Source organism: Melospiza georgiana, chromosome 3 (assembly GCF_028018845.1).
Source record: "Melospiza georgiana isolate bMelGeo1 chromosome 3, bMelGeo1.pri, whole genome shotgun sequence".
Taxonomy (NCBI): domain Eukaryota; kingdom Metazoa; phylum Chordata; class Aves; order Passeriformes; family Passerellidae; genus Melospiza; species Melospiza georgiana.
The window spans coordinates 111,866,302-111,879,278 of record NC_080432.1 but is presented as its reverse complement, the minus strand read 5'-3'; the positions used below and the strand labels follow the sequence as shown (position 1 = coordinate 111,879,278).

General features: G+C 39.2%; 1 protein-coding gene across 1 annotated transcript in view; it reads right to left on the bottom strand.

Annotated features, from left to right (window-relative positions):
- EYS (eyes shut homolog) overlaps window positions 1–12,977 on the bottom strand; it is a 701,217-nt gene that overhangs the window by 5,398 nt on the left and 682,842 nt on the right. The window contains exon 48 of the mRNA XM_058021581.1: window positions 6,776–6,937. Coding sequence (XP_057877564.1) covers window positions 6,776–6,937 — 162 coding nt within the window. The remainder of the gene's footprint in view (window positions 1–6,775; window positions 6,938–12,977) is intronic.

The window sequence follows — 12,977 nt, the reverse complement described above, 5'->3', positions numbered from 1 at the left end:
TAAGTCTCTTCAACAAATTGGTTGCAGTCTCAAAGTCAAATTTTAAATGCTTCCAAATGGTAACAATGCCTTTTCATGTTCAGTCTTTATCTGGAGATGCAGATGTGTCTGTATACCCCCATTCTAACTAAGATCATGCTCAAGCAGTATCAACTCTCCATGCTTCTATGTTACCATGGGAAACTCATGTATATCATAATTTGTCAAAACTTGGTACAGTTGGAAATACATTCTAGGAAAATTGCACTCTCTTTGGAGATGTCCTATTCAGGCCAGAAGCACCGAAATAAAAAATGTAATTTTCAATTTACAAAGCTGTGTTGGGCAAAGATCTCTGCATTTACTGCTGACAGTACAGAATATGTCCGATACAGATGTATTTCCTAGGAGGTCTAAACACAGAGTCAGTGTCTTAAGCTGACACACTATGAGCTGGGACAGCATCCTGGATGGTATTTTTAACATTTCTGTTTCAAGGTCTCTTCCTCACAGTGCCTTCAGTCTATCCTTGTGCTCTGGGGTGTGTGTGTAAAGCAAGGCCTTTCTTAACCTGTTAAAAGAGTACCTGAGGTTTTTCCTATGGTCCATTGAAAATTAAGAAGTATTTCCCACTAGTTTGCATGACCAAAGGAACTTCCAGAACATACTTTCAAGTGACCTTTGTAGTAGTGGATGTAATCTTGTACTCAGTGGCATTCACTGTTTTGCTGATATGACCAAAATCTCAGTGATACACAGATACAAGTGTCTCTGAATGCTCCCTGTGTGCTCAAAGTCACTGATTAGTCCTGGGACTACTGAAGATCTAGATTCCTTTAAGCATGTGTTGCTTGTCTTTTGTCTCATCCTGTGTTACTGAGCAGGAGCCTCTATGCTAAGCTGAAGACAGAAGCTTTGATGAGCTCAGTGTTTCAGCAGCTTCTTGCAGGTTAGGTGTCCCAGGAGCCCTACCCTGTGGTTTCCTGGTTACTGAACATCTACAGTCTGGGTTCCTTTAGTTGTTTTGGAGCCCTGAGACAGCACCTCTGGGTGTATGTTTGCAGCCTCTGCCCTCTGTTGGGTGAGTTTACCCCACCCTTCTGTGCTCTAGCTCAAGCCCAGAGTGCCAGTTTCAACCTCTGTGGTACTGAGTAGCACTTCCTCCACTCTCCTTGCACCATTTTTTTCAGAAGTTGTTATTGGTCACTGACACCATCTTGGTGGCAGGGTGAACATTTGAGCCTTTTATCCTCATAAGCAGTAACATTCATGGGAACCACTCCCAGTTCATGAAACCTCTTACTCCAGGTTCAGCTATGTGCTCATCTTCATTCCAAACTGGCCTTGTTAACCACCATGAGGAAGTGCCTGTGTCTCGAGCAGTATTACTGCCTCGTATTGGCCTGATGCATCCTATAACCACCTCAGCTCCAAGAGCTATCTGCTCACTGCTCCTTCCTGCCTTGCTGACCTGAGTTCACATTGCTTTCATTCTTGTTTTTCATCATTCTGTTCTTCACAGTTTTCCTCTCATCCTGCTCTCCTGAATGATTTTTCACGGACCTGAACCACAATCTCTTACACTGTCACCCCTTACATTTTCTTCCAGGAGCAGAACTTTTCTTGTCTAGAAGGGGTTGAAATAGCCCTATCAGCCTCCAGCTGAATGGCTACAATCTGTGGCCAAGGAAGGTGATGCACTCTGGTGTCCACCTGAGAGGAAACCTGGCTGACCAGCAGTTGTCCTTCACATGCCTCCTGAGCATTTCCACTAGCCAGAGTAAGGCCTAAGGCCAAGGAGAGAAAAGGGAAGAAAAGAAAGGGCTATAGTGGGGTAAAATGAGGGAACGAAGAACAGATAAGAGATGAGCCTTTTTCCCACCCTCTGCAGATTCTGCTGTTAATTGCTAGCTGGTAATACGTCAACATGGTTGAAGCTGTCTTCCTTTAAATTTGTTAACCTTGTCTTTTCCCATGTCTGAGTGTGTGCATGCAGATAGGTACCAGTTGGCTGGCAAGGTAAAGGAGCTTGTTGCAGCTGTTGTAACTTGATATTTTACCTAGGGGTGACCATAGCCAGTGCCCCTAACACACATTTAAGGGAGTTACCCATGGATATGCTTTCATGGACTATTATAATTTATTCTGTTCCATGTGTTGAGTTCTAGCTCATGCAAGACTGAAAACTGATGTCAAGTCAAGCCTGTATATTTCTCAAACCATGTAAAAAAAACAGTGTGTCAATAATAGGTAGAGTCCAGCTTCATTTTGGAGCACCATCCCATAGCAGGAAGGGCATAGCTGGGATCCGGAGCAACCTTGCAGACAGTGATGCCCATGTGTCTACAAGAGGTGGGCACCCATCTATTTGTAGATTAGACTGTTCAGCCTCATCTTTCCAAAATGTGTTTCTTCTTTGTGAAGAGATGTATTGTGCTTCCTTTAGTCATCACTGTCACCCTGGCACATTTTGGCAGCTGGAAGGAGCCACCTTCCTTGAGCAGCCTCAATTTGCCAAACGTTTTTTGTTTGCTTGCCAGTGTCAAATGGGTAACAATAACACTTCATTTGCAACAGATTTCAGGACAGTGGGGATGTCTGTTCTGTCACACAGCTGGCTGCCAGTTCTGCTTCCTACACTGCTGATTTAATCCATACAAATGATTCCAAAACTAGTAATAAAGCAGAAATTATGTCCCTGTCAGCTAAGAAAATATGGCTGCAAAGAAAAAAAGACTTAACCACTCAAATTCTTGTTTTAAAAGTGAGTGGATGATCAGTTTCTTTCTGATTAGGAAAATAATACTCCTGCCTTTTAGATATTTAAAAGTTCTGAATATTTCCAAAAGATTTTAGTCCAGTTCCATTATTCAGTTTTCATCATGCAGACATCACATACTTGTACTGGCATTCTCTTCTTTTCATGTTACAGATTTATAAACTGAAATGCCTTAAATACCAGGAGTTAAAGTTTTTAGGTTTTTCAGACCAGGTAGGTGACATAATCTGGCTAAAGAGAGACAGAGAACTGCTGTTGCAAATGTTGAGTGTTAAATTTAGCATGAGTCATCCCATTCTGTTTATTGACCTGACTTCATTCTTAGTCACCTATCATGACTGTTCATTCTCATCCCTTTGGGGAGCAAACCTTTCCATCACCCTGGCCTGAACTCTGGAATAATGCAGGCAGTCTATGGCATATTCCACTTTTGATAACTAAGGTAAAGCTTCAGTAATGCTGTGACTCAACAAAAAAGCACAGCTGCTTTTCACCCAGAGTGCCAAGGCCTCCAAACATACAGAGTGGCTGCTGTGTAAATGGACTGACTTATATACCTTGTTCAAGCACTTGATGGGCATCCAGCAAGCCCTGTTTGAATTAAAGGCTGTGTAATCATTAGGAGTTCATGCTTTCATTGGTAAAAATAGAATAATACACTGCCCTTGAGAAAATGTGAAGTGAGCTGGCCTTCTACAAACAGTGTGCTGGGCTCCACGTGAGTTCCATAGTGTTTGCAGAGACCTTGCCCAGATGCAGTGCATTAAGCAAGTAGTCAAAAGGGAGGAAAAAAGTTCCCTTGTCTTCAAGTTTCTGAAGTCAACTCACTTGTTGGGTTGGGTTTTATCCCTAACTTGTTATTAACACTGCCAGCCCCATAAATTTTGTCAGACTTTGGAAATTATTTTCTTAGGGCCTGCAGAAATCCATAGTGCCATACTTGAAGTCAGGATGCACATTCAGAAATAGTTGACAAAGCAACAAAATGGATGACTGGCAATTATAGGAAATTAGGCTAACAGATTCACAGGATGTTTTCCATTTTGTGCCAGTTTGTGAGGTATTTAAATCTGTGTACTGTCTTAGTGATATTTTTAGAGGAATAGAAGCTGGGATCACCAGATCAACTTCAAATTAAGGAGACTTGCCCTTTCTAGAAAGTTCTCTCATGTTCTTTGGAAAGAAAAAAAGCTGGAGGAAAATGTTTCAACAGACATCTCGTGTTTTTTTCTTACCTACTAAAGATGTGATTTTGTTTTTAGTGATGGGAGGATTATTCGGTGGTACATGTCTCTGAAGGAAAAGTCCCAGGGTATTGTTTATGTGAGTGACAAACCAAGCTGATACATAACTGTGCTACTCAGTATCATTGCTAAATTAGCTGTATAGTTACCTCATTTCTTAAAAAAAACCAACAGCATTGCATAGTGAGGGAAAAAATACTGAATTATTTCCCATTAAAAAGGAATTTTAGAAATAAAATCCTGTGGTTTCAGTGATTAATTTATTAACTCTTATGTAACTGTCTAGAAGAAGAAACTTTATTTGAGTTCTTTCTAAACTAATCTTCAACAGAAAGCTGTATCTCATCTGCTCACAGCTAAGAATACTTCTAGGTCTTTCACTCTAATTCTGGCCTGGATTTGACACGATTATACGAAGGCAAAATTAAAAAACCTGGTGATTAGCTTTTCCTGAGTCTTTCAAAACTAGACGACAGTAGAAATAAGAAATTTGTAAATAAATCCCTCTGTATAAGAGGAATTTTAGGAATTTTATTTTGAAATTGAATTGCTATGATTCTAGAAAGTGATTGAAAGAAAATATTCTTTCCTGTGCAAACTAAACACTCAGGAATGGCAAGAAAATGAGGGCATGCTCAGGCTACACCACTCCTGGCCCAAGTTAAACATACTTAGCACTCTTTTTGATGCTTCCAAAAAGGTATTTAATTTCATTAGATGCTAAGCTGCTTCCATGACCTCTGACTATTCTTTCTGAGAGAGATCTTCTTCTATTTTTCATGGCCTACTCAGTGCTTTAGTTTATACAGGAGAGTACAATTCACCAGGAATCTCAGAATTTGGCCTGTAAGTGATAGAACTATAAAAGATTCATTGTAGAATACAGAGCTCTTTGGTAATACATGTATTTTTATTACAGATGCTCCATATACTTTTCTTTGAAGCTTCTTCTCTGTATGTGGTTGCAATTAGAATAAGGCAAACAGGAGGTGTCAGCAGTGTATGATGCATTATCAACCTGTTGAAACATCTGTGTACACAGTAAGGTGCTGGTACATTGGGCATATGTGTGTTTATATGAATTTGTGGCTGTTTATTGAAGTATCTTAGAGCTTTAGACTTTGAACAAAGGAATGTAAAAACATATGATCAATAATTAACTTGTTTTGTCATATTAAGAATCATTTTTGCATAAACTACTGCTCAATACAAGAGAAAAATCTGCTCTAAGATGATGTTATGGATGACATAATGCTTCTGGTTTTTAAACAGCAATCGACATTTAAATGCAATTGAGTATTTTAATAAAGTAATTACAAAAATGTACACCTTAAAGCCTAAATTTTAGAATGTACTTACACTATCAAAGTATGTTTTCATGACATAGGAATGATAACTTAGTAAAATTTAAAATACTTCTATACATATTTTATTTAGATTTATTTGTCACTCTGCATATCTGGGAAATGCAGAACTTGCATGTTTTACATGCTGCACCAGCACACTTTTCAACATTATATAATAACAAGCTACACTTCTGAGAAGCCTCATTTGCTCTGTTGACTTGCACTTAACTTGTTTGATGAGGTTTTATCTTGCTTTGGTTTTGGTCATTTAAAACAGCAGTCCAGCTCCCCAAAGTGAGAATCTTAGTGTAGCATCTAAAAAGCTGGCTGAGGTCACTTTCAGGGGGAAGTGCTTTCCTGAACCATTAAATAAGTTCCCTAAGTACTTTCTGGCCTTGGACTATCTTAAACTTTGGTTTTGCATGTTTCTTTCTTATGAACTTGATTATTTACAGTTCAAATTCAGTACAACTTCCTGAAGGGTGGCTGTGGTGAGCTGGGGGTCGGGCTCTTTCTCTGGGCGACAACAGATAGGACAAGAGGACACAGTCTCAAGCTGCGTCAAGCGAGATGTAAGTTAGAATTAAGAAGGAAATATTTCACAGAAAGAGTGGTCAGATACTGGAATCATTTACCCAGTGAGGTGGTGCAGTCATCATCCCTTGAAGAATTCAAAAAAAGACTGGATGTGGCACTTGCTGCCATGATCTAGTTGAACAGTTAGAACATTGGCTGGATTTGATGATCTTATAGGTCTCTTCCAGCCTTGAACTTCTGTGATTCTGTGAAATCAACTGTACAATACAGTTCTGCATACAGTTCTCTCCCCAGCACAAGAAGGATATGGAATTATATGAGCTAGTCCAGGGGAAGGCCAAAATTTTGATAAGAGGACTGGAGAAACTCCCCTACAAAGACAGGCTGAGAAAGCTGGGGCTGATCAGTCTGGAGAAGGGAAGGCTGTGTGGGGAACTCACAGCAACCTGCCAGTGTCTGCAGGGAATCAAGGAAGCCAGAGAGGGACTTGTCATGAACTACAGCACAACGAGTAGTGAAAATTTGAAAGAGAGACAATTTAGGTTAGGTATTAGGAAGACATATTTTACTGTGAGGGTGGTGGGACACTGGAACAGGTTGCCCAGGGCCTTGTTAATGCCCCAGGCCTGGCAGTGCTCGAGGCCAGGTTGGAGAAAGCCTTGAGCAACCTGGTCTAGTGGAAAGTGTCCTTGCCCATGGCAGGAGACTTGGGACTAGATGGTGTTTAGGGTCCCTTCCAATCCCCTAACAATCTGTGATTCTGTGATAAAACCCAGCCACCATGGGCAATGGGTGACAGAGACTGAATGCCTGAATCACCCCAACATAATCCCTTTCTCTTACACAAAAGTACCTGGCTGTGTGATAGCAGCAAGCTGGAATCCCCTTACCTGACTGAGTACCCAAGTGCTGTGCAGTGTAGAACAGGATCCCATCTGGAGAGAGAGGCTGGAACTGCAGTTTAATATGGGTCTTGTGCCGGATATAAAAGGGTGCAAATGACATCCATGATGATTCATTATTTCTGAAGGATGCATCACTAATGGAAATATCTGAAAAATGCAAGAGGAAAGGTCTTCTGAAAGATATTTTGAGAGGACAGCATTATTATGGAATCAGTTATTTTGTATGGTTTTTAAATGCTGTACATAATACTTCCCATTCTTCACTTTTCACAGAATAAAAATAACCTAGATAAAAAATAAAACTTAGATAATAGCAAATCAATGCCATTGTCTTCTGGGTTCCTTATTTTCCTCAACAATTAAGGCTGCAGTTCTCATGCAAAATAAATATGATCTTGTTAGCATTCATTTTCAAATAAGTATAAGTGTAAATTTCACATTGTTTAAAAAATGAAATGCAAAATGCTGTTGCAGGAGTCAAAATAAACATTTTTTTTCTCACCATACAGATGAAAATCCTAGTGGAGGATTTGTAATGAGCTGCTTTGTGTGTTATAAGAATGTACCTTTTAAGTGGGAACAATTCATTAATTGTTGCTGAAATTTGTTATTCGGGTAATCATACTGAGATGTTTGATAATTCAAATAATCCTGTTTTATAGTGAAAGAGAACACTCACACAATTACAGTTAGGATACGATGTACACTTTTGAGCTATACACAACTTATCATTCTGTCTTACCTCTTCCCTCAGCGCTGGTTGTTCTTATACCACTACAAAATTAGGCTGGTTCAGTTGCCTTCAGCCAACTGATAAATTATTACACTTTTCTATAATGCTTATGTGACTTGAAAAAATTTCCAGTTTTTCCCACTGTAACATTGCATATTTGAGATATAATGATCATAGAATCAAAGAATCTCAGAATGAGTTGGTTTGGAAGGGACCTTAAAGATCATCTTGATCCAACTCCCCTGCTATGGTCAGGGACATCTTCCAGTAGGTCAGCTTGCTCAGGACTCCATCCAGCCTGGTCTGGGGCACTTCCAGAGATGGGGCATCCACAACTTTTCTGGGCAGCCTGTTCCCATGCCTCACCAGCCTCAAAGATTTTTTCTTAATACCTAATCTCAACCTACTCTCAGCTTGAAGCCATTCCCCCTTGTCCTGTAACTACATGCTCTTGTAAATAAACTCTCTAATAATGTGAGGTATTAGCTAATACATTGTCATGTTAGTGGTGGTTTCGTGTAGATAAGGTAGTTGTCACTTTACTGTATTTGTGGGTTCACTGGAATAATCAAGCTACTTAGCTGTGTGTATTTAGACCTGTGTGTGTAAAACTGGTTTTACTGTTTAGTTAAACAGTAGTGTTAAATGCCTGAGTTGTAAGTGTTCCCTTCTCACTTCTGCATTTCCCAGCTGAGGCTGTGCTGTTTTCCATCTAAGAGGCCAATGTCTTTCCTCATTTTGGTGCTCCCAATTTCATTGTTTCATGGTAACTTGCTCTCAGTCACATATACCTTTAGGATGTCCTTGAAGTGCATTCCAAGGTACCTTTTGCTGTCTTTCCACACTCAAGTTTTCTGCCCAGCATCTGCTGGTGAGCCCACTCACCACCCAGCTGCACCTTGCACTGCCTATGACAGATGGGCCTCAGTTATCAGGCTGGAACACGGCCAGCACGCTGCAAGCTCTTGTCATTTGTCTATTTGTCACACCACCTCCCTCAGAACAGGGCTCGAGGTGTCCCTGGTGGACAGGGTCCAGCAGGCAGATGCAGCACTGCAGAAGATCCAGATCTCTCACCTGTTATCAGCACAGCCTGACCTGAGGATGCCTCTTGAATGGCAGTAACTGCACAGCTGACCTTTTTACTGATTCCCCCTGGTAGATTACAGATAATATTTCTGAGGAAGGTATGTGGATTTGATGGCACAAAATCTCAGTAAGTCTAAAAGTAAGTTGTAATCACTGGAATATCGGTTAGAATGGATTTATTTAATGCTTGAATGATCTGAATCAGGCTTTTGATGGGCTGTTGTTCAATCTATATATAATCTCAAATCACTCCCATCCTAAGGGTCACAATAGCTGTTATGCATGCTATCAAGGCTAGGCAGTGTCTGTAGTAATATATTCATAAAGTCTAAAGCATGAAGTTCCTGGCATCTATACTTAAGAGTTCACAGAAACAGAAGCATTTAGAATAGCAATTACCCTAGATGATAAATAGTAATAAAGATTGCTAAACAGATTTGGTGCTGTACTTTACATCACTAAAACTTATTAACATTATCAGGTACAAAAGACAGAGTAACACTTTTTATTCCATATGGATTTTTTTTTTTTCAGTAGGTGAGACAAGGCTCTCCATTAGTAGTTAAAATCCCTATATTGATGTCTTCATATTTTAGAAACAATCAGTAATAATAATTCATTTTGTACATAGACTTTTTTTTCATGCATAATTTGTAAGTCAGTCTTCTCTTAGCAGATGTTTGCACAGTGGGACTTACATGTGGAGGAACTGTGCCACAGTGGTCAATCTTACATGAAAATGTGCTGCTGCTTGAAAGGTCGCCTTAGGCAAAGTGTGTAATGAGGTATCTGAAAGTCTCTGTGGCAGATTCAGTGTCACTTTATCAATGCAGTTAATTCTTTGCTGCTTATGGAGGAAGCCTGGACAATGACTAGTGTGAGAGCAAAATCAGCAGGATTGAAATGCTACATTGCTTGACATTGGGAGGGATATAAAAGGAAGATTGCTGTGATAAAAAGCCTTGAAGCAGAGAAGGAGAACAAGGATAAAATATGATTTTATAGTATCACTCAGAGAAAGAATTAAGTCCATGGTTTCATATTTCAGATAGAGTATTGAAAAATACGACCCACAGCTTCAGCAACAGATGTCAATTCTTTAGTAAGGAAGGTATTATCCTGATTTATAGATATCAAATACAATACTCTATTTAATATACTTCATTCTGGAACTTCTAAGATGCAAATATTTTATTTTCATTATCTATAAAAAGTATGCTTATTCCCAATAAATGTATCTTACAAGTGTCAGAAAGTAACATATTTTGCCACAATGCAGCAGGAGTAACTATAGGAAGTAGTAGAATGACTTATAATTTTCTTGTAAATGGCCTGTAGATCCTGCAAGTACTGATTATATGCATGGAAAAAATCTGGCTTGACAGGTGCTTGGAACCCATACGTGCACATATATACCAAAACAGAATGCATTGACTCTACCACAGTGCACAGAGGTGAGCAGTATGAAATTTCATTTTCATTTTTGCAAAATTTCTTCTATAGACAGGCAAACTTTTAACGTGAAGAATATGACAATTCAAGCTTTTCAATTTTCTTTTATGGCAGGCATATACAAAACCAACACATCAGAGGCTGAAGCACTCTAATGCTGTTTTCTTGGCAGGAAACTTTGTTTTTCACCTAACATAAGAAAATAAGAAGCTCAGCTAAACTCGCACAAGACAACACCTGTGTTAGATATGCTTACTCCTGAGAAGCTCTCTGCTAAAACAAATGAAGTAAATGGATTGCTTTGCTGATCCCATAAGCTAAATTGGGAGGAACTTTGCTGTGTAACTACTGCATTACTCACTAGAATGCTTAGCACCGTGGGATGCGTTGTGACTACAGCAGGCATTTACACAAATACCTCTGGATCTGATTAATGGCTCTGTTTTCTAAGCTGAACACGAGTATCTGATGATGCTACACAGAATCACAGCATGGTTGGAAGGGACCACAGTGGATCACCTGGCCCAGCCTCCCTGCCCAAGCTGGGTCATCCCAGAGCCCATGGCACAGGGCTTGTGTCTAGACAGTTCTTGAATATCTCCAGTGACAGACACCCTGCAGCCTCTCTGGGCAATGTGTTCCACCTTCCAGCAAGAAGGGGAAAGGAAATGTGAGTCACTGCTCAAAGGAGTGAGGACCTAATAATAAAAGACATAGAAAAAAACATGTCTGGCTCATTTTCTCACTTGGTAAAGCCTGATCAAGCCTCTCCACACCTGATAGCTGAGCTAGGGCAAGTGAAACATCAGTTCCACAGTGATGAGGCAGGTGTTAAGGTCCAACCTGCAAATCAGTCTGTGAGTCAGGGTCCAGATGAAGTGGATCTTGATGCTGCTACAGTCTAATTCAGCACGGGATCATGGGGTATTTAAAGCTGCTCCTGAAGCAATGCAGGAGGAAACTCCTGCTGGGGCTTCTCAACAAAGCTGTCTTTGAGACCCAACACCAGCCCCATCCCTGTGGGCTGAGAAACGCTCTCAGAGCTTTAAACTCATAATAGGAACTTATATATTGAACTCACATTTAGACACTTTAATCTAGGTGCTTTGCTTTAAAACTAGTTCCCACCATTACCTACCTACCTACCTCTGAACACTTGCACAAAGTAAGATGGCAAGCACATTTTCAGCATATTGTTCATGCTCATAGGGGAAGTGTAAGTTATTTCAGAGTCATCCTGCCAAGTGCTAGTTAGCTGGCTGGATCTTGTTCTTGCTCTGTTGGGTGAGTGGAGGCAATGGTCAGTAGATGATTGAATTTTCATTGGGACAACACATTCCATGATGACATGGCTGACTTACAGTGGAGGGCATAATCATCTCCTTCATTTTATCATACATGACTTCCCCTTGGGTTTCTATATGATGTATTTGAGTAGGTAACTAATTTTATTCTACTTGGCATTTTAAATTATACAGATAAATATTACAAATGCATTTTCCCTTGTGCCTGCCTTGAATATGAAGTTTACTGGGCTGTTAATGATAAACCTGAAGGCTTACATGGCCTTTGGGTAAAACTACCTTTCAGGTAAAATTTAGACAACACATTTTATCCTTATGCAACATGAATGCTGTGGCTACTACTTAAGCATTTTCTCATATTGCCACAAATTTTCAAAAAATGTCACTGGGAACAAAGCTTGATGGGATTGGCATTGCTTACATGACTAAAAGACAATAGTGAGAATAGTGACAATAGTCACTGTGACTCAATAGCAAATTGCCCTTGTGGTTAAACATAGAAACAAAAGTGTCCTAATGGTAACTATGAAACAGACTGTGCAAGTCCAACTGCATTGTCAGGTAAAGCCAAAATAAGTGTACATGACTGTGTATATAAGGTGTCTTGTCATGTACAAGTTGAGCTAAATCTTACTGTGAATTAATTTATCTTACAATAGTAGCCAAAATAAGTCAAGTAACATTCTATACTGTGTAGAAAGTAAAAAATATTTATAGTAAAAATTATTTCAAAAGTAAAGAGTTTTTGTTCTGTTAGTTTATCAGGTAGTTTCAAAAATTTGCTATACTTTTATATCAGAATGATGGAATTTGACATCAAAATAATATGTAGGAAATTGACTTGAGTTGAATAAACATGGCCCAAGGAAGTTGCTCACTCTTTGTTCATCAAGGAAATGGCTTTATTGCTTGACATGTATCTCTTTAAACCAAGGACAGAACAATGAAAACTCTTTACGTTTTCTTTCAGTCCTTCAAGAGTTGTACATTGACAGGCAATATTAGTAGCTACAGAATTCAGAGACTAATATACAGTTGAAGAATTCTGTTTATTAACTTGTTTCTTTGTGAAAAAGGCAGTAGCATTCTGTTATCATGCCTTGAAGTCAAGAAAAATTATCACAATAGATTTTATGAACGTATGTGGCACAAACTATTCCTGCTAAAGAAAACTGCTGAATAATTTAAAATTCACAGAAATACTGTGATGAAAACTCTGTTTATTTTCACCACTGACAAGTGTTCTCCAATAGTGCCATCTATAGAATCTTTCAAATATTGCATTGCTGTCCCCTTAAATAAGAACATTATCAGTCTCTCTTATCTCACAATTAACTAATCTGAAATTGTAGGTCTTCTTAATTCCTCCACAAAATTATCTGGGAAATAAATATACTCAGGACCTATAGAAACTCTATCTTATGTGTAAATACATCTCAATGTGTAATGGAATGTCAGAGGAACTTTATTGATTTAAAATTTATTTTTGTTCAAGTTTTTCATAGCCTTTGGTGATGCTGCTTATGACAAGATTAAAGACTTGATTTAATCCATTAAGACAAATGGCAAGAAAAAAAAGAGGTAAGCAATAAAGAGTGCTTCAGGGAGA